Raw genomic sequence first — 21,546 nt, 5'->3', positions numbered from 1 at the left:
AGTCATTCACACCCACATTCAAACGCACGCCTACATATTAAAAAAAAAAAGGGCGGCAGCAAGCGACCCTATGACACAGTCATTCACACATGCATAGGATCACGTACACATACATATACACAATCACAGACATATGCTTATATGCAGGTGTAGGCATGCACCTTCATGAAATACTCATTCATACAGACACACATATACACATATACTCAGATGGTCACAGGAATACAGACCCAGACATATTATCATTTTATATGCACCTACAGTCAAGCACAAATTGACACAACTACATCTAAACGCATACAAATAACCAGTAAATACATATAGAAACACATAAACATGCTTGTACTGACAAAAAGATGTTCAAAAACAAGTCTGACACATAAGTACATAGAGCTACTTAGGCCAACACATGTACAAACTCATATAGATGCAGTTGAAAACACAAGTGCACACGAACAGACATGTAGAACTCTTCCAGAAATACACACATAGATATCTAGGCATAAGAACCTACAGATACACAAATACGTATATTCGAGATAAGAGCAAACATACTTACACACATATGCATTCATTTACACAAAATGCTTTCCTACCGTCGCCTAAACGTACTGAATGCACATTAGTAAATATTACACATATATGTGTGTACCTTGCATATAAAAAACATAACCATACATGCACAATGATGGCAACAACTCTGCAAAAGTATCAATATTCCGTCAGGCACCTCATAGAACAACTAACCCAACATCTGAAAAAGTGTACTGAAAATGCATCTCCAGTGAATCGCATACTGCAGGAAAACACAACAAAGCCCGCAACCGCGCAATGTCCTCAAACACATATGGCTAGAGCCCACAAAGCAAAAAACACTTACATGTCCTACGTAGCCACAAAAACCAAACACGCAGAACTATGTCTTCGAGAACACTACAAGGTCTATATACAAACACATCACATGCAAACTCCATAAAAATGGCCATGTGAGTTTATATGCAAAAATAATCGCTGAGCTAGTGCTCCCTCCACAAACAAAGGGAAGTCATATTTTTCTGTCCGTGTTATTACTTAAAGGGATGCACAAATGTTGTAGCTGCCCATGACATCTAGTCAATCCTACTTTTTTTTAAACTAAGTACACTAAGCCTTCTGATGCTTACAATGTCCTTCTTCCCTCTGTAAGGGTTTGTATGTGTCCAGAATGTAAAAAGATGTTTCCTAAAGTCCTTGAACTGGTTCAAGGTGTCACGTATGAAATGACAACCCCTCTGCCAGTTATGATATGGGTGATTCTAAGTCCAACGCAAAATGGCAACCTCCTTTAGAGTATAGAATGTATAGAATTTCTTTTTTTTTAAACTTTCCAGATAATCACCACGTTGCTGTGTCTTGTGACGCAATGTGCTAGCCAACTTGAAAGTACAGAAACAATATTTCCTATACTTTTAGCAAGGCTAGGAACCACTACTGCCTTTGACATTAGTGGTGCCGTATAAAAGCATCTAGCATTGGAAAAAGCAATTCCAGCGGATAAAATGCATTGGCAAAACGCGACCTATTGGTAATGGCAATGTTTGCTTGTTGTTTGGAAGCACTAGAATTTCATCTCTAACCAGAATCTTCCCTCCACATCTCCGTCTGCAAGACCTCCATCTTACCCAAATCCTAGTTGGGTTGTCACACAGTGGTGATGTTTTGCTTTTTAGTTTATTTTTACAATGAAATAAGAAGGGCAGATTTCCCAATATAAACACAGGTAACATAAATCACAAATCCCTATGATCGTGTATTTGCAAATTACAAATAAAAAACTTAAATAAGGTACTTGTTTTATTAAATGCAGATACAGATATTTGGTGAAGGGTGAATAGCTTTCTTTGAATTGATCACAGTGGGTAAGGTACTCCATACCACGCCTAGCACCTTCAGCCAGCCCGACTGTGTTTTACCTTCAGCTCTTTGCATAATGGGGAGTGTAGGGTCTTATTGTCATCAGCTTTCTTTGTCTGTCTCTGACAAGGCTAAGCAAGCCTCCTAAGAAAGAATTCTGCATGGATATTGCAAACTTCAGACCACCCCAGAATCCAACAAAGTTATTCCTTATCATTTCATCCCACTTTCACCTTCATTCTCCCGGTACAAACCACTTGTGCTTTTTTGGAGGGGGTTAGCAGGAGCAGAGGGAAAACAACAATAGCACCAAGTTGTCAAGGGCAACGCTTTTACCACCTTTTTCGATGTAGTTTAACAGTGCAGCTGTCTGCAAGTTGCAATGTTGCCAATTCTGTAACATATACATACAGTGGACTTTTGCTGCTTTCGTGAGAGTTATTGCCCTTTCACCTCATGTTATTGGTTGTTTGGTGTATCATTGCATTGCAACGCGAGAAGAACTATTTTATTTCTCAAAAGCACACGGATTCATCATACATTAAGCTATTTATCTCATAGATATATTATATATAGAAAGCATTCTTTATTACAAAAGCCTTTTTTTTAACCGCATCGCTGCGGCGGCTTTTCCCGCTGTGTGCAGCGTTTTAAAAAAACCTGCGTTACATGACGAGCTCAGCACGTCATCAGCATACGAGCGCCGTAGCTGATGACGAGCTGAGCTCGTCATCAGCATCGAAGGGGTTAAACAAAAATAGACATGATTCAAACTGCTAGCCAGGCCTATGCCTTTACAATTGCTTGCTGTAGAGAGGAGCTGGGAAATCGGTCGTCTCTTTTTTGCTGTCAGATTCTGTATTTTTATGTGATGCTCTGGGCTGGAAATATAAAAAAGAATAAAAAAAGATACAAATGTTGCGCACTCCCTCAGGAAAGTGAAAGAGAGGAATGTTTTTTGTGCTGTGGGAAGGGAAAGTATTGGGTGGCTTATGAAATAAATCAATAGAAGATATTTTGTATTATCTTATGAATGATACGGCACCTTGCTATAATGCAGTATTGATTATGTCATATAGCACAGTCACCTTCGGAATGATTTATGAGCTGAGGTGTACTCTCTAAGCAGCTCATTCAATGCAGAGAGGCAGGGGCTTTGTTGGCAAATGGTTTCAGTGGATTTAGTGGGCTGTAGCCTACAGGAGGTGGTTTCCACAATTAGGGAATGCAGAGAAGTATCAAGCGGTGAGGATGACAGCCTACGTGAAAAACAGGTCAAAGGTTATAAATTCTAATCCTTTCAAGCCTATATGATTACATTTGAGATAGAGTCGGAGGGAACGCCCCATTAAATCATTTCCAGTCTTTTTGATTGTAGATGCAAAACTACTGTTTATCTTCAAGGGCTTAATACTGGCCTGCATATTATCTATTGGGGAAATTAGTTTGTTTTGGTCCACACTGTTTATTTCTAACTGTGAAAAACAGGAATTGGGTCTTTTAGGTCTGACAACAAATTCACACTGAAGGTGTGTGTGGCAATTGCGGTGCTATCCTCATTGGCACAGCATGGTTACCACCAGAATTTGTTTTTAGGGTTATTGTCAGTGTACTATTACAATGCACCCACCAGTACTGTCGGTATCAAAAAAAGATTTGAAAAGTTGAGTCCCCACCCTGTCTATAGCTTGTTTCGTGGTCCTGTGGATTACTGCATACATTACGGGGAAGGGATCTGTGCTTAATTCTATTGGCCATAGGTTCAAGCCCTAGCATGTCCTCTTAACTATTTCATCCTTCTGAGTTCAATAAAACTAGAAAGAGTACCAGTTAGTTGAGAAACAACCAACATCTGTGATCCTCTCCAAGTGGCGAGGTGAGCATGCCTGCCACAAATAAACCTTTTGCTTTTTTCCCCAGTCTTCAATTTATCATACCACGATGCATAAAGGGGGCAACAGCAGCACATTGAAGATGATCAAGTGGTGGGGGAGATTATTTGGACTTCAGAAAGGAATCCCAGCCCATACGTGTTCCTTTGCGGTGGACATGGTGGTTGCTGGATTCTCATTGATTGCATATTGGCTTTTCTGGTGAAACAGTTTTACCTATTGGTGCGCACTACAAGTGAAATGCCAAGACCAAAGTGCTGTAAGTGCCTGACACTTAAATAGAGTCATCAGAAAGCCACAACAGAACATACGTGCCAATTTACACAGTGCCGCTCTGTGATGCACGGTTTTGGCACTCATCACACAACCAGATCACATATCACCACAGAACCACTATCACATGGTGAACTGTGAAATGAGCAGGAAACCATTGCAAATTTCAGGCTTCCAGCTCTTATATGGTGCCACTGCAGTGCAAAAATCCATTCAGGCTTTTAAAAGTTCACCGAGACATTGTAGGCAACTCAATAAGACTTCTTTTTTGCTGTGGTGATGGTGCTGATACACAGTACGAGCAGCATGAAAGCCTACCATCCCTCCACACAAAAATGTTGATTATTTACTAGGCGAGAATTAGTCATTTTGTATCTGTGCGCAAATATTATTTTGTATCTATTTCATTTATATTGCACAACAATTTTGAGGAACAAGCAAGGCTTCTCGGTGCCCAATAACAGAATAATAAATATATGAGAAGCTGCCTATCGTATTAGACAGAGAGGTACATATAGAAATAACGAAGGCAAACAACTGACTGGTGCATTTAAGAAGTGCTTTCTTCATTGGCTCATGAAACTTTTGCGATGATACATATTGTGCTGATTCCAAACAGGTTCTCCTGCTGCATCTAGATGATTCCCTCTAACTTTGTTTTGTAGCCACTTAGTAATGGCCAGTTTGGGTTCTACAGAAGAGTGATTTGTAAGGTAGTTAGGCACATGACCATAGATGGGCTTCCAGTTAATGTTGGGCGTTATACGTCCCCTGAAACTTTAAACCTGTGGGTGATCACGTTCCTTCAAACCTCCTGACTGCCCTTTCTCTATCTCTTACATGATGAATACCTGAATGGCAAGTTCAGATGGAGTCCACGGGCAGTAAGCTTCTGGCTTCTTTTTGCAGACATGCTGGTGGACATCTTCTGCTATGATATACTTAGTTGAAGACAATAGTACCTAAAACACTTGCACAACCATCTGTCTAGATGGTTCAGTTTCATATGCAAGGGAGTATTGAGTATTTTTATAGAATGGGTGAGGGTTATATGAAGTACATACTTCACATAGTTTAATGTGAGACTGAAGGTCCAGGTTTGTGACAGCGGGTTTTCATTTAACTAACTATTCAATAGTAGATGACCTGGGTGAAACAACTTATTGACTAGTTCTAGACTTTTGGTGCTCAAATACAATATTTGTATCCATCCTAAAATCATCCCTGACCTGAGTCTTATGAATAAGCTGAAAACATTCAAACAGCCAGTGTGGTTTGTGTATCCAGATGTGCATGAAATAGCTGCCTCTGTGACATCCTTAGGTCACTCCTAGCTTCCAGACAAACAAGTGCTCAAAGTCTAGTTGATGGAGTAGCTTTGACGAGAGAGCTTCATCCTACCTTAATGGCCCTTTGTCTTGGGACTGACACCTGACGTCTTACGGTAGCTGCTGAACAGACTTTTATCATCAAAGAAGACCTCAGCTGGCTGGGGTTGAGATGAAGAACAAGACATTCCTTTCTTGGACTACCTGTACCAATGTCTAACCATAACAGATGTCCAAGTAAATAAATAGGGTGTTGCATTTTTAAACTCTGGTAAATCTAAGTCTCCTTCTCACTCGATCACTCCTACATCACTTGTGCACTTTCTAGCAATTACAAACAGACTCATTCTGCTCACTCATAAAATCATGCTTCACATTACTTTTACATTACATCACCCCGAAAACAAGGTCTAGGAGTCCCAGGAGTGTGCCAATCCCACAAAATATTGACACTCTGATGTTCAGCAAATCCATACTCCTGACCTTAATTTCCATTACACAATTTGTATACCACCTGTTTTCTTCATCCTTCACAAACAATATTTTCTTGCTTTACACACTCAAAACAATGGAGTTTAAAATCACCATAGAGTCTTCTTCAATTTATTTTTCACAAGACCTCATAATGCCACACTCATCTGTCCTACCTAGTTTCAACTAATCTTTTCCAACAGATGTTCATTATTAAGGCAGATTTTCGGTCTAAAGCTATATTGCTTGGACTCTAACCACATGCTGGATCTCAGCACCGGCTTTGGGACCAATCCGCATGGTTGCTTCAGTGGATATTTGATATCACTCTAAAACATGGGTTTTATTTGGTATTTTTTCACAGGCATCATAACACAGTGTGGTTCCTTGTTCATCCAGACCCTTCATTTGAATTTACAACCAGAACACGTTCATGAGTTCAACAGAACTGGGTAACACAAAAATCGTGACCCTGTTTTGTTTCTGTATGTATTTGTAGATGGATCCGACGGGACAGGCCCAAATGGAGACTCCCCGAGCAGTGTGGAGAGTTTACGGAAGCACCTCCGTGCCGACACCTTCACCCAGCAACAACTGGACGCTTTAGACCGAGTTTTTGAGCGCCCGTCTTATCCTGACGTCTTCCAAACCTCAGAGCACATCAAATCTGAACAGGTAAGATCTGTTGAAAAATTAAACTGAATGAAGGCTGAAGTTCATCAGAGACTAGAGGAATTGTGGGAAAATGCTCAAGGCAAATGCTAGCCATAGTCACTGATGTTAGCTCACTGTCAGCCTTGTGCTCCTTCCCAATCTTCTCAGTGAGTTAAATAAATGAAAAATGTATGGTTTTAAGAGGCATCTCAGAGTGCATCTCCACATGCATGAGGAATACAAACTCAGCACAGTTTCCATAGCTCAGATTAGCTGAAGATCACTGAGCGAGCATGGGGGTTCCTGTTGGCTAGTGGGAATGGAAGATGTGCATGAAACTGCATCTCTTACTCACTTGGGCCAATAGTGCTAGCTGAGTTCAAACTCTCAGGTTATGGAAGGACTAAGAATAAAGCCCAGCTCACCCATTCAGTCAGCAGAGTGTCCCTCTCTGGCTTTCACATAACCTCTGGCCCATCTCCCATTTCACCTCCATTAAGGGTCCCTATACATGTGTGGATCAGGTTTTTGTGCCTGATGTGATGAATGTGTCCACCACCTTTGCTGGGTGGTGGTGGTGTGCCTCGATAATGTACTCTCTGAGCAAATATTTCACTGGTCGACTTCCGGGCCTACAACTTATGCTTGTCTTATTTTGGCCTGCCTTCCAAGACGTTTTTCTACTGGAAAAAAAGCTGCTTCTTTGTATGCCATCTGTGCTTTATGTATTTAATTAGCTCTACAAGAGAGAATGGATGCTTCCCATTTGCCCTCGAGTGGCCCTCTTCCAGTTGACACCATCTTAGTTGATGCTAGTCAATAATTGGATGTGAATCCGTAAATTCTAGCGATCTCCGAGCACAGGCATCATTTTTAGCTGCCCCCATGCACCACAGCCCATGACCCCCATTGAAGCTAAACACAGTTCCCACTTTATCACCTCCTGCCACAGCCTGTCTCCTTTTAAGGGCTACACAACGAAGTGACGCACCACCAGGTCCTACAAATTCCCGTCGATTCCAGGCGGGCTCTCCGATTGTCCACTTCAGACTGATAGTAGTAACAGTGAATGAATTTCCAATCCGGTCAGTCAAACACAGAAAAACATAATTTATACAATCCTCAATGTTGTGACTTATTCCTCACAGATGCTCCAATGTTCTTCACTCTGCTTGTCTGGCGTTGCCCAGGTTCAGCCCCAAACCCAATCTCAAAAGATGTCTTGGGTTGCCCAGCCTTGGCTTTTCCAGAATCTACAAAATCCAGTCCTCCTATGCAACTTCCTGTCTTTGAAGGCTGTTTGTCTCAATAAAAGGCAAAATAAAAACCACTCGAATCTCCCCCAAAGCATAAAACACCAGAGCTAGCCTCTGAGTAGTGTTCCTTCTCTCCCTGAGTCCCAGGGTTTATTACAATGGATAACCTTTATTTACTTTCATTAGACTATTAAACGCCAGCACACTCATTTTTCCCCCTGAAACTCCGAGCAGGGCCCATAAAGCAAACCCGCAGTCTAATTGAGTTCATTTTAATTTCTCTCCGATCACAGCAAATTACTCCGGTGATAAATCAGGGGGCAGCCTCACCCCCAGAAGAAGGCCTAATTTGCAGCTAATTACAAAACTGATTTCTACAGCAAGATCAATACGAAAAGGAATTGGAAATGACTAGGCAATCGGGCCCAGCTGAGGAGGTGGGGGTTAGAAGGGGGGCGTGGGCTGAAAAAAACGGACCCAGAAAGAGCAGAAAATCAGTTTTAATTTAATGTAATATTAATCAGACCCACTTTTCCTTTTTTCTTGGTCTTCGCCGGTTTATTACGCCCTTTGAAAAAGCAGCTGTGAAGGGCCCACGGTCTGGGTCTGAAAAACGCCATAATAAAAAGGCAATTTGCGGCATGGTTTCGGGGACGGGACCCCCTTTCAGATGCAATGACTCTCCCCTCCCACCCGTCTGCTGGCCAGGCGGCCTGGCCCCCTCCCCAATTTCATACCCCAATGCACACAGAAGTAGCAGAAGAAAGACTGATGTTTGGAGTGGGGAGGAGGGGGGTGGATTGAAGTGTGTGTGTGTGGGGGGGGGTCCGTGCTTTGTTATGACTGGAAGGATATTTCGCCATACCACTCTGAGATTTGGGAAGAGCTGTCCAATGCTTTCCTAACCACGCAGCCCTCAAATAAGAACGCACTCCAGTCTGTTTAATTTACCAAATTATGCTCATAACCTTTTTCACACCAGAGAAACACCTTGACGGTGGAGGTTGCGAACCAGAAAGAAGGCTGGCCACCCATTCACTTCTGTGTTTTTTTCAATCCTCGAGCTGTCAGTTTCTAACTCAGCCCTTTAACCCGGAAAACATCACAAGGGCGATTTCCTAGGCAGTGATTCAGGCCCTGTGAAGCAAGCCCTGCCACTTCCTGGAGCGACCATGAAGGCGAAGGGCTGCGTCACAGGGTCAGCGCATGGATTTTATGCAACCCACAGCAAAGACATGGAGAGATTTCCCAACAGACCCATGCTTCTCGCTGCCTTTGGTTTGGCTGACACTGCCCCAACTCTAGCAGCTTCTCGTAAACATAGCCCTGATGCAAAATCACCTGACCTAGCTTGCAATGCAGAGCTATTGTTCCAACACTGATTTCTCAAAGGGGCATCCATATCCCTCTGAGGAATAGCGTTTGACCCACAATGCTCTTTACATATGTCCCCTCTGCAACGCACCACTGATAAGTGTCTCTGTTTCCTTTTCTCCAGGCTAACGAGTACTCTCTGCCCGCACTTACCCCCGGTCTGGATGAAGTGAAGTCAAGCCTCTCAGCGTCCGCCAACCAAGACCTGGGAAGCAACGTGTCAGGACCCCAGACATATCCTGTGGTGACCGGTAAGCGGAGTTCCAAGGCAACACTAGCCTCTGGGTTTTATTTTCTCTTGAGAGTCATTGTATCTGGTCTGGAGAGATGGGATATTGCTTTCGCCTATAGGTACTCAAAGGCAAGCAGAAGGTGGGTGTTGATCGTCCACCGAAACTAGCAAATGCCTCTCCCGCCAGGCAAGGAAACATTCTGTCCCACTGAAATAATTTACATTCTGCCCAAGTTAGAGCTACAGCAGAAGAGTCTGTTCAGGATTATTAGGCACACTTCTAGGGAAACTTCACACCAGGCTTCCCACATGCTGGCACCTCCTAGACATTTCTTTTTCTGAAAGAGAGTAGGGTATTTTTACTTGCTCACTGGTTATGTGTGAAGTATGCTGTCATCGCTAGATGTGCTTTATTTATGTGGTGTGAAAAGTCCCTTGTCTTGTACTCTCAATGATTTAGGTATAAAGCATCTACAGCTGTAGGTATAGGCTGTAAGAATACTTGGAAATCGTTATGATCGTAATGACGCCCCGTTTACCCCGTGTCAGTAGACCACGCTTGAAGTCACACAGAGCTGCACCAATCAGTTATAGCCACCATGACCTGCGAGAGCTATTTCTGTTATTACATTTGAGGTGCTTTAGTGGCATTCTTTCTGTTTGCTACCTTTTAACCTATGCTTGTCCTTCCACATGTCATTTTCCTGTGGATAGTAAGGATTTCGTTTTCTCAACCCTCGTTTAGCACTGGGATCTATGTGTGTTGAACTGGAAGGGCTCAGGTGGGTGTTTCCAAAGCTCCTTCCGTCCATTTGGCGTTTCCTCAAATGACCCCAAGCTATTTCAAGATTTGGAAAGGGATCTCCATATAACACTCCCATTGCCTCTTAAATGATCCTTGAGGTCGGCAGCCATGGCCAGGCATTTTATAACTTGGTAAACTAGAGGCCCATAATAGTGCAGTGACAGAGCTGACCTTCATCGTCAACCTAAGCATCCATTTTGAGCGACACAGGAACAAACTGTACATAAGAGAGTAATTGAGAGGGCTGAAAAGAAACAGGGGAAGAAGAAATCTTTAGAAGGGTGCATGGAGGAAGAGGAGCTTTGTGTGAAACAAAGATGGTTAACCCCTTCGATGCGCCTTTCGGCCAACAGCCGTCGCAAGCACTACCTCCGTAGTGCTGCGCGCATCCGTTGGCCGACGCGGCCTGCCCACTCAATTAAACCACCGCACCGCTGTGGAATTGCCACCACGGTTAAGCTTGTGTGTAGGTGTGTTTATGTCATTTGTCCGTGTGTGTTTTGTGCGGTGTCTGTTAGTTTCTTTCTGTCGACTTGTGTCTGTATGTATGAGAGAGTGGTAGACAGAGATAGAGATAAGTTGTGTGGGTAAACATGTTGAGCAGTGTAAAAGAAAAAGTGGTGAAGAGTTGGTTTTCTAACAGGATATCACATCCAAAATACTGTGGTATCATAATATTGTGGGGAAAACATCAATGAGTGTGTATGTGTGTGTGTGGTTAAGAATAGCAACTATATGCTTGCCTAATTGCCCTCACCTTCTTTAAGTATTAACCCTTGTATTGGTCCACAATATTAAGGTAGCAAGATTTTCTAGGGACAGTTATCTGATATACAAAGGGTCAGAGTGTAAAAAGACAGAGCACCCTGATGGTGTTTGCTTGTGGAATGTGCACAATTGCGACCAAATATGTGTATTTGGTGTGAAAAGGAAAAAAAGAAAATAATATGTAGGAGCGAGGGAGGAATAATGAACAATGTAAAAGGATGAGGTGTGAATAACCAACAATCAATCGGGATTTATAAAGTGCAGCTATTCACCCAATAGGGTATCCAGGTCCTTGCAGGTCCCGGAAGGCTCATTCGAAAATCCAGGTCTTAAGGGTCCTTCAGAATTCTGGAAAAGAGGTGATGGTCTGGAGCTGCATGGGGAGGCTGTTCCGGGTTTATGCTGCGATGTTGTAGAAGGAGCGTCCTCCACTCCTGCTTCTGTAGAGGTGGGGAGGGTGGGCAAGGAATAGGGAGGCAGAGAGTAATCTTCTGTACAGTTGCTGGAAGTTCATGTGGTGGTTAATATAGGGAAGTCCTTGGTTGTGAAAAGCCTTGCGTGGCTGGGTCAGCAGCTTGAATTGGTATCTCTTCTGTACAGCGAGCCAGTGGAGTTGCCTGAGGTGGGGTGTGATGTGGGTTCGTCGGGGGAGTTTGAGGATGAATAACAGTGAACAAAAAGAGAGACCGGGGATGTGCAGAATGGAGCTCTTAAGGCGAGCCAGGGAGGCAGCTTAAAAAATCATCCTCATGTCCAGTTGGCCACTGGCAGGATTTCGCAGACTGGTTATGAATGGGGCAGATGGTGAGGAACTCTCACCTCCAGGAAATCAGTGCTGACCCTTAACTTCACGAAACCAGTGAGTTGGACCCACATCTCAAAGAAATCAGTGAGAAACCCTACAACATACATCATTAACCTCCCAATGATAGCAGCGGTCCAGGGATGTAAACACTGTAGCATAACTGATCGTGAAAGTGCTGTCATCATTTGCAAGTCACAGCTTTGACAATGTAAAGGAAACAGATGCTAGACTGTAGTCACCCTCCACTGCAACCTATGCTCTGATGCCTAATCATATAGTGCTGGAGTGCCCATTATATATATATCCTCCTCGAGGGCTTGATCGTTGCCATATTTTCCTAGATAAAGGTATAAGATATATTTGCAAAGAATCTAAATTGATCTCAATGGTATAGAAAATGGTGATCCTAAAAAAACGGCATGTATCCCCCCTTCTTGGACCTACGTTAAACTATCCTGACAGTCTTACTGCAGGCGTGTAGTTTTCCTTCCAGGCATTCGTAATTTCATCAGATAGGGTAGTGCGTCCAAAGAGATATTTGTTCATATAAGCTGGGGAAGCATGGAACAGAACCCAAGCCTTCTGGTTCCACAGTCAATACTTTAAACACAAGGCCACATTCCATTCCATGGATAGGGAAGACAGGGCATCTTCAAGGGCATGGGGCTGAGGAGGTCTGACCGTGGGGAGCTAAGGAAACAAAATCAAGCCTGCTTGTGAAAGAGTTGTTAAATCACGGTTTTGCAGGCTTCCATGTTGCCGCAGACTCGCGCCTCGGGAGCTCTCCACCTGATCCGCCAGGATCCGAGTGTAAAAAAGTTCATTGCCAGCCCAGCTTGACAATCCCTAGTGGCACCTTACCGCTAACATCTTCATCTGTATGCAGTGTTTTAATCAGGGGGAGCAGGCAAAGAGCAGAGGCAGGGCTATTAACGCTCATCGCTCCTCACCAGCACTAATGAAGGCAAACATCTGAAAGTAGAGATTAAAGAACAACAACAAGAAGAGGAGGAAAGGGGGGAATTATTTAAGGCACTTAGGACGGGATCCAATTTTTGGATGAGTGCCCCTATCACCAAAAGAAGGGCTGCAGATTATGTTCACTCTAAAAATCTGTTGCCCCCCTTTCCGCCAGCAATTAAACGCCTGCGGTTATCGATCTTTGTTGCTTGTATGCCCCCTGATTTGCATAATCTATTAAAGATGAAAGATTCATGAAGTCATTATTATGTGGAAAGTGCCATCAAGGTGAGCAGCCGCATTCAGCTCGCTTTCCCCTGCTGGGTGGCAAGACAGCGAATCTGCTCCACTATATGAAGACAGCAGAAGAAAGGCCGCCAAGAAATTAATCTCTAAAGCAAGGATGTCCACAGAGAGGAGACAAGGTGAGCTTTTAAGCCCGTAGGAGTGTCGACATGAAAGCTTGTCTGCACAAGGGCATCTGAACACGGCTTCCACACCCATTAGGTGTCAGAGTGATAGCTTTGCTTATGAGATGGCCATTGGACAGGGATCCTATTCAGACATCTTTCAACATCTTTAACATCTCCTCTAAAGTTAAACTGGCGGACCCCACGTATGAAAAACACAGGGGCGTGGCCTGGAGTATATGTCTGAGGATTTAGTCATTAACTAACCTCCTATGTGATCTGGTTAAAGAAGAGTTTTGGACTTCTAAGGAATTATTTGTCATTCGATTTAGGGGGTCAAGATCCAAATCTCAGTTATCTGCTTGGTGCATTGAGAGAACTTGGGTTCATAAATATAAACTGGCAACTTTCACCAGACCAGGTGTGAAGGGTTGCTAGGTTTTGCTCATACTCCATCCTTCACTGTTAAGCCACTTCAGCCACAGGACTGTAGCACACAGAGATGTATAGAAACATGAAAACCGGAATTGATCTTCCATGGATGGCCTCATAAATTATTGAGCAGGACTGCTTTGAGTTCGACCTATAGAGAGATTTGAGGAGGCGGGGTAAAGGAGAGACATTTATATATGTCAGGGGTAGAAATATGAAAAAGCATTGGCTCTTGAACAAGGGAATACAAAGTAATAACTGGGCGGGATCCAGGGTAGCATAAAGCAATTCTTGGCAGAAATAGTGATTATGCACAAATATGTCTTCATGCAGGAGTAGGTGTGTCTTCAGATTATAAGTGAAAAGACAGGTTGCGAAAGTAGTTGCTGTGCGGTTTAAAAACAGACTGATAAATAAGCAGGATTGGTTCTCTATCTTTGAATCCATGGGTACACCTTTATGTGTACTCACCCATCTCACATTGTATCTTCACGAATCGTGGCACCACATTTTGAATCATGGAGGTATTTGGGCAACGACCAGTAAATTGGCAAACGTTTTGTGAATTATTTTTGTCACTTGATGTGACCACTAGGTCATTACATTCCTTTCAGGCATCTCACTTGTGTTGCTTGGTGGAGTGATATATTTGCTTACTTGATGGCTGCCTGCACTTGCAAGGCATTCAGTGCCTCCACTGTCATGCAATCCATAAGCGTCTTGGTCCAGAATGTATCTGTGCTAGATTATAAAACCACCAATCACAGGAAAAGTCAGAACCTGATCACATTCAAGATTTGCGATTGATTTTAATTGAACTCATACTACACAATTTGATAAATGTATATTTGCGTAGCATAAGACCCCAAACTGGAGTGAACTGTTTTGCTGCCCATATCATTCAACCATTTCTAGCAATGGAGCCAAAATATGATGTCATTGATATGCGAACGTATACTTCTTCTGGGTCAGTGGTAAGCTGGTATCATCGTTTTCAAATCGAGATATTAATTTAGCACACCTACAGGAAGAAAGACTATAGACCCAATGTGTATTTCATATAAATACATTTAGGCTCTCATTTAAGGGGATTTGGAATAGGGCAGCGCAGCACGTCACCTTGCTTCACTGCCCTATGTCAAAGGGAAAGCAAAGGAAGGCACCGTATTAATCCAATATGGTGCATTCCTGTCCTTTGCCCATGTGCTGGTGCCATTTCGTCAGCCTAGCACCAGCGCAGGCACCCTTGCACCATGGTGCAAGGGTGCCTGGGCTGTCAGGCGGATTGTTTTTATGCAGGAAGGAGTACCTTCCTGCCCAAACAACAATCCTGGGCTGCTCTTTCCTCTTTCCATGTGTGCTGCAGAATGCAGCACACATCGAAAGAGGAGAAAACGAGGAGAAATAAAGTTATTTCTCCTTGTTACTCCTCACATCGGGAGGCGTAAGGTTTTTGCACATCCCCAGGTGTACATGGTTTTATAAATCTGGGGAAGCATCAAAATCCATAGATGTTGCGTGGGAACCCCCTCTGCAAAGCCCATGGAACTCCTCTTGAGCGCAAAGTACTGCAACGCAATGATTTGTGCTGCCTTGTCTATGAGAACATTCAAAGCCACACAAAGTGGCTTTATGGGACCTCATTAGATATGATTTCAAGATTTGACTCTCTGGTGGTTCATAAAGATGCCCCTTAGTTTTGTGTGTAAAAGTCCTCCAGTGTGGGAGGTACCATCAGTGTCATGTCGTAGTACCGATAAAATCACCTTCTCAATATAAAAGTGTATTGAGAGGCAATGGCCAATGCTGCTAGACAATTGGAGGTTTCTTGATTGTGGGGTTAATTTGATTTCTTAATTTCAGTCACAAAATAGTGAAAATCCAACGGAGATTTATGCAAAAGAAAATGTGTTCTTCCATGCTTTGCGTAGGTTTGAAAATTTCTCTTTTTGACTGCAATATATATTATAGAATTGCAGCTCCCAAAGCATGAAGCTCAGAGCCAAAGAAGGCTGTGACACTTTGATGACATCACTGCTTGGCTTCTTGCATTGGCTCTGTTTTGATGTCACAGAATGTTTTCACCGACAGTGATTTTGGTTTGGGAAGATGGATTTTGGTTGGGTATTCTTTCTGTTAGAGCATAATGTAATTCCTGCGTGGACAGAGTAGACTTGTACATCTTCCCGGAATGGGAAGCATTTAAAAGATATCGCCATCCCCGCCTGGGGAAAAAAAAATTAGGAAGGTGCAAAAGATACTACATTAAGTAGCAGATACAGCATGACAATAGCCTCAGTTAATCCGAGTTGGTGGGTGTCATTGTGTCTGCACAGATCTTCACTTCGGCAGTCGTTTTAATGGAAAGAGAAAAGAGGATGTGTTTGGGGAGTGTATTTTTATGTACATATTGTGAAAGTGTGCAATCAGGAGTTCTTGAAATGAACCTCCTTGTTTAGGGGTTTTCCAGAGTCCCCCAAAACGCTTATGATCCCCTCTCTTTCAGCATCTCCTGCCTTTCGTAACGACCACAGCTTCATCGCCTGTTACCGGGAACCCTTTGGAAGCTCAAGGAGGACTGGAGAGGGTCAGAGGTTTTTCCGCTTATTTTTAGGGTAGCAAAACCACTTAATTTCTGATTGAATTACAAAGAAATTTCCATGCCAACAAGACACTGACAGATCACGTCTGAATTCCCGTAATGCGATTATGGAGCGGCATTGCATGTGAAGAAGCCCCACCTGTGCTTAATGTTACTGTTCCTACATTTTACCACTTTGTGAATGGCAGGCATGTTTGGGAGACATTTGTAGGACCCTATTTAGCTTCTAACACCACAGGCGAATGGCTGGCTACTAAAAATGTTGATTGTGTACTAATACAAGTATGCCTATGTAAACTCAACTTTATAGATCCCTTTTGCACACCTTGATAGTCTGGAGTTCTTTTAACACTGGTGGTTTGGCATTGCCTTTGAAGACCACTGCAGATGCTCTTGTAGGGCATCCTTCTCTGTAGTCACTAACTAGTTCAAGTCATGTATTTCAAGTTACTTGCAGGGCTAGTGTGAGGGATAAGGCGAGGTTTATGCTGGAGGTTTGGCTTAGAGTTAAAGTTGTGGGTATAGAATTAAGTTTATGGTAAAGGTGATAGTTAAAGTTAAGGAGAAAGCTCAGATTAAGGTTAGGATTAATTTAGACAGGAGCAGCCAGTGCAGGTAACTACGGTGGGCGGGGTGGGGTGGGAATCGACAGACGACAACGAGGGAAAATGACATTTAAAAAAAATAAAAACACTTACCTTGCGCTTGCGAGTGCAAGGTAAGTGACTTTCTTTTTTCAGTGTTATTTTCTCATTATGTCTGTCGACTCCTCCCCCTCTCCTCCTCAACATGCTTACCTGCACCAGCCGCTCCAGAGTTTTGAGTTATAGGATGGTTTTGGTTTACAAATCTAGTTAGCAGTAAGGGAAATTTAAGAAAACAAATTGAAACTAAATTTCGATGTAAACAAAATGATTTGAACTACTGTCAGTTTCAACATAAATGGGCAATTTTTAACCATTTGCAAATGAACCTTTTAATTAGAAATAAATGTTTTCCTTACTAATGTATTCGAACGTTTCACATAAAATTCACTGGTTCCTCCATCAAATGAGGATGTGGCTGAAATCTTTGGAAATAGGAAATATCGCTTGCAATAGTACACATGCCTCCAATGCAGCTGCTAATCAGACAAGACTACAATGTATTCCATTCAGAAATAAAACAAAAAGCAATTTAGGGGAGCAAGTGTGTAATTACATAATGGCTACAACATGGAAACGTAAACATCATGTAAACTTGTTGCAACAAAATGTAAACAACATGCATACATATGTATTACATTCACATGGGCGTCTCTGGGTGATGGTTTTCACTCACACTGGCGGAATTTCCAAAGTAAGTTAATTCATAACCAGTAGATCTGGCTGTGCTTCTTTTCTATTGGGGCAAAGTACCACTTTTTTAACCTAGCAGGAATTTCACGTCGACCAACGTTTGTAAAGAGATGTAGATTTTTTTTTGTTTAGTTTTCCGAAAAAAGAGGTAGGGTTCTAACTATTGAGAAAATGGACAATTGTGTGTGTAGAAAAGCTTATAACTTGTTTACCACTTTGTACGTGATCATGTAAAAGTCCTGGGTCAGGACACGATAAAGGACCCGATCTTTGTTTCTCAGAACTAAGTAACTTCCACCTATAACCCACGAAAATACATGTGAGTGGCAAAAAATAATGAATGACTTGGGTGTCAGAGTCCATACAACTCACATTTAGAGAAAGTTATTCAAATTTCTAAGAACATTGGTGGGTCCCCCTTTGCGCCAAGTGTCATGTTGATTTCTGTGTAAGGCGCTGCCATGTCTACGGGGAGATATCGCTTCGTTGTGATGATCAGTAGACTTTTAAAGTATTACCGGCCTAAAACTAGGATGCCAAAGCGGGCACGTCCTAACCATAGGCTCTACAAGGCCAGGCCCTTCTATTGTTCCAATAGCCCGAGCTTTCCTGCATGTCTCAGCCAGAAATCCCAGCTCCACAGAATGGGCCCAGAGGAAATCCACGGGCCACCGGGGGTTATCCCAATGTTGAAGGGGCTTAAGGAGACAGTTCGGTTTCACCCGGGATTAGAGCTTCACTCACGCCGCGCACCTGAGAAATGTTGCGGTTTTAAAAGGATTAGCCCTAAAAAATCACTCTGTGAGACAAAGGAAGAAACTGGACTTGCAGGAAAAGAAATGACGCTGCTGCTGGTGCACGCGATCCCGGTCTCCTCGCTGCCCAGCCATTCAAACACTCCCCTTGCTCGACAGCCCTTCCTCCCCGCCCTCTACCCTCTGTGTGTCTAACATGCCCCCTTCTCAGCCATCTTTTATAATATGGCGCCAGACCGCGAGCGTGTGCCACGCGTCTCCCCGGTTCTCCTCTGTAACAAAATTGTCCTTTATCACTTAAAAAGGGTGGAAGGTCGCCGTGGAGCGTCTTTTCCTTTTAACTCCTAATCAGCGCTCGCAGCAGAGAGAAGGAATTAACAGCCAATCTCACACCCACTGTCCTTGAGGCTTTTTTTTTTTGTTTCAGCGCTTCCGTCTGTCTTTGCAAAATACTGCCAGGCCAAAAGATTTCTTACGTCCTGGTGAATTTACCTCTTTGTGGTAGGACAGGGGTGGTCATTCAAACATTTCTTTTTTGGTCAGGGGATTTTCAACTTGCTTCTCCTGCCCTGGCAATGAATTTTAATCAGCCTGTATCGCACAGATGTGATTTTACTTATAACTGCAATAACCTCTGGGAAAAAAAGCATCAAAACCTCGAGAATTGTGTACTGAATAAACGTAATAGACCAATCACAATATCTGTTCCTGTTCTCTTTTGCGCAAACTGTTGATGCGCAAGGTTGAGTTGTTGGCAATTACTGGTTCTTGTCGGGCAAGAGAAAAAAATGAATTGGCAAAAAGTCATCTGCACAGGATCACAACATTTGGAGAGGTGGAGAAGACAGGACCAGACATCAGGATTGATGAGATAGTATTGCACAGACTGCACAAATGCCACTGTAATTGTGCACCAATATTACTGGATTCACTGATTGTCCAGTTACTGGTGTAGATGTTCACTACATAAATAGTGGTAACACAAAAATGTATGTGAAAACATTATTTTGCTTTAATCAGTCAGACCAAACATTTGTGCAAATGGCACTATTGCAGTTTACACAACCCAGAAATGTTGCTGCATAACAGCATTGGTGAAATATGAAATTTGGTTTTGCAGTTGGCAGTTTAGACGTTGGTCCACGTCTTCCACCACACCTATTTTTGAAGTAGCATATAAGGCTGTCGCACAATGCAATGCCATTTGGATCCAATTTTCTAGCGATTTTAGGGAACGGATGTGAACGGGGGGTGAAAGGAGGTAGTAAGTAGATTGGATTGTGATGCAGGCGATAGTCAGTAACTGAGACAGAGGAACCTGCTGCAGTGTGTCACAAGTCACTTTCACCATGTCTTCTTAGGTAGCAGAGCGGAGCAAGCAGGATACTGGTTACAAATCTGTCACGCAGTTTAAGGTGTCACTGTCAGTTTCAAAGACGCCTACACTTTAACAGCTTTGAGGCCAGCCGGGCTTGAGCGATGGCGGTAATTAATGATGCTAGTGCGGCCACAATTTTAAGGAAGAGCACCCACCCGTAGTTGTCTGCTAACTGCTGGGTACCTTGACTCCATGGAGTTGATCTTCTTAGGTATCTTGTGGTAGCTCTTACTTCAACAGATGCATTAGAGTTTTGTAGTGCCCATGAAAAGTTACTCACCTGTAACCCAAGGCCAGCAGTGCAAGGTGGATGTGCTATCAAATCTACCACACACCCAGGGCTGCCAGAAGCTTTGGTGGGACTCAGTCACAAACATGATTCAGGACTGTTCTTTTCTTCTATGGCGACACCCAATGGCAGTTCATGTTACCTGCCTTGTAGTGAGTTTATCAAAAAAAAGCATGCTAAGTCTGCTTTTGCCACCCCCCGCCCCCGGCTTTGCCCACAAGTAGAGGCAGGGCAGTTCCAGAAAGTAGCAACCCTGTCACACCTTGTAATGAACAGGAGAAGGCAAAACACAGTTGATATTTAATCGGTTTAGTATTATTTAAACTTGTCAACCCACATACAGAGTTTTGTTAATTAAAAATTTACCACATTTGTGAGATAATGCAATTTTGCAGACAGTGTTTTTTTCATGTCTGAAGAGGTCTCATCAGAGTACCGTATCATTTGTGAGCACGTCCTCCAGTCCTGGGTTTTTCATTTGAATTATGGTAATTCTAAATTTGCTATTTAGATAATAAAAAAACAAGATCATAGAGAAATGACAAATCCAGAACTGGATGATACTCACACTAGCTGTGGGGTGTCTTTAGAGCCTTTAGTGGGAATCCCAAATTTAAAATACTGAATCATGTGTAACTGTCATAGTTCGAAGACTCGCCAGAGGAAGGACAGGCTGAAGTCAGAGGTAAGCACTATGTAGAAAAAATATGTATTTTTATGCACAAAACAGTAGTGCCTGTCACACTTGTGGTGCCTAACAGCAGCACATTAGCTTTTGGCATCTTGCATTAATCATCTGTTGCTTTGCCACTTGCACTAATTCCCCCTTTTATATTAACTGAAACCAAAGTGCTGGGTTGTTGTTGCCTAACTGGAAGTAGTTCTCATTGTTCTACTTGGAATAGTTAATCTCTCAATGGGTTATTCTACATTTATGCTCAAGCCTGTCTCCTCTTTTGTGGTGGTCCATTACCTCACAAAGCCATCATGGTAGTGCTGGATTGAATGTGGAACCTCAGCTTGTTCTCACGTTATGTAGCGTTCGCTTTTCCTGCTCTAACCATCAAACAGCCATGCCAACCCACAAAACCAACATAACTTTAACACCAGGAGGTAGAGCAGAAGGGCTTGAAGAATGGGCATGGTTTTCAGCCTAAAGACTTCGGGGGGGCGCAGGAAGGCTTTTCTTAATACCACAAAAACAAAGGCTTTTGAACCTGCCCCCAAGTTCTGGGGAGGATACCAAACTCTTAATGAAGTTTGTAAAGGTTTCCAGCTTACCCTCTTCTCTCCGTGGGATAGCAGCTCTTAGGCAGGTAACCACGGGAAGTGACCCTGTAGTGTGTGAGATACAGTCGCACTTTGTGAGTTGGCAGGTCTGGTTAATGTTTGACTTGGTTGACTTGTTACTTGAGGTCTAAAGTAATCTATCCAAGCCCAACTCAGATGATGACACTTGAAAATGTTGCCTCACAAGAGGTTCCTGGTGGTTACCATAAAACATCAAAGGGTTCAGAGATTTACCCCAAGTGACAAAGGGAAGTCAGTTGGCATTCAGATATTAACACATTTTCAATCTGACAATATGGCAGCCTCCTTACTTGGGCCTTCCAGGATTTAAAGTCTGTTTGG

The 21,546-nt window shown here is 43.0% G+C and overlaps 1 protein-coding gene across 10 annotated transcripts in view; it reads left to right on the top strand.

The window, feature by feature from the left end:
* Positions 1-21,546, top strand: part of PAX2 (paired box 2) — a 129,756-nt gene that overhangs the window by 86,522 nt on the left and 21,688 nt on the right. For 5 of the 10 annotated variants that reach the window (XM_086922235.1, XM_086922243.1, XM_086922233.1 and 2 more), the window contains 3 exons: positions 6,357-6,532; positions 9,266-9,392; positions 16,060-16,140. In XM_086922235.1, coding sequence (XP_086778361.1) covers positions 6,357-6,532; positions 9,266-9,392; positions 16,060-16,140 — 384 coding nt within the window. The remainder of the gene's footprint in view (positions 1-6,356; positions 6,533-9,265; positions 9,393-16,059; positions 16,141-21,546) is intronic. The other 5 variants (XM_086922241.1, XM_086922239.1, XM_086922240.1 and 2 more) reach the window with 1 other exon arrangement.

Source organism: Lissotriton vulgaris, chromosome 5 (genome assembly GCF_964263255.1).
Source record: "Lissotriton vulgaris chromosome 5, aLisVul1.2, whole genome shotgun sequence".
NCBI classification, from domain to species: Eukaryota; Metazoa; Chordata; class Amphibia; order Caudata; family Salamandridae; genus Lissotriton; species Lissotriton vulgaris.
The sequence above is the reverse complement of the archived record's forward strand: the minus strand, read 5'-3'. Positions and strand labels throughout refer to the sequence as shown.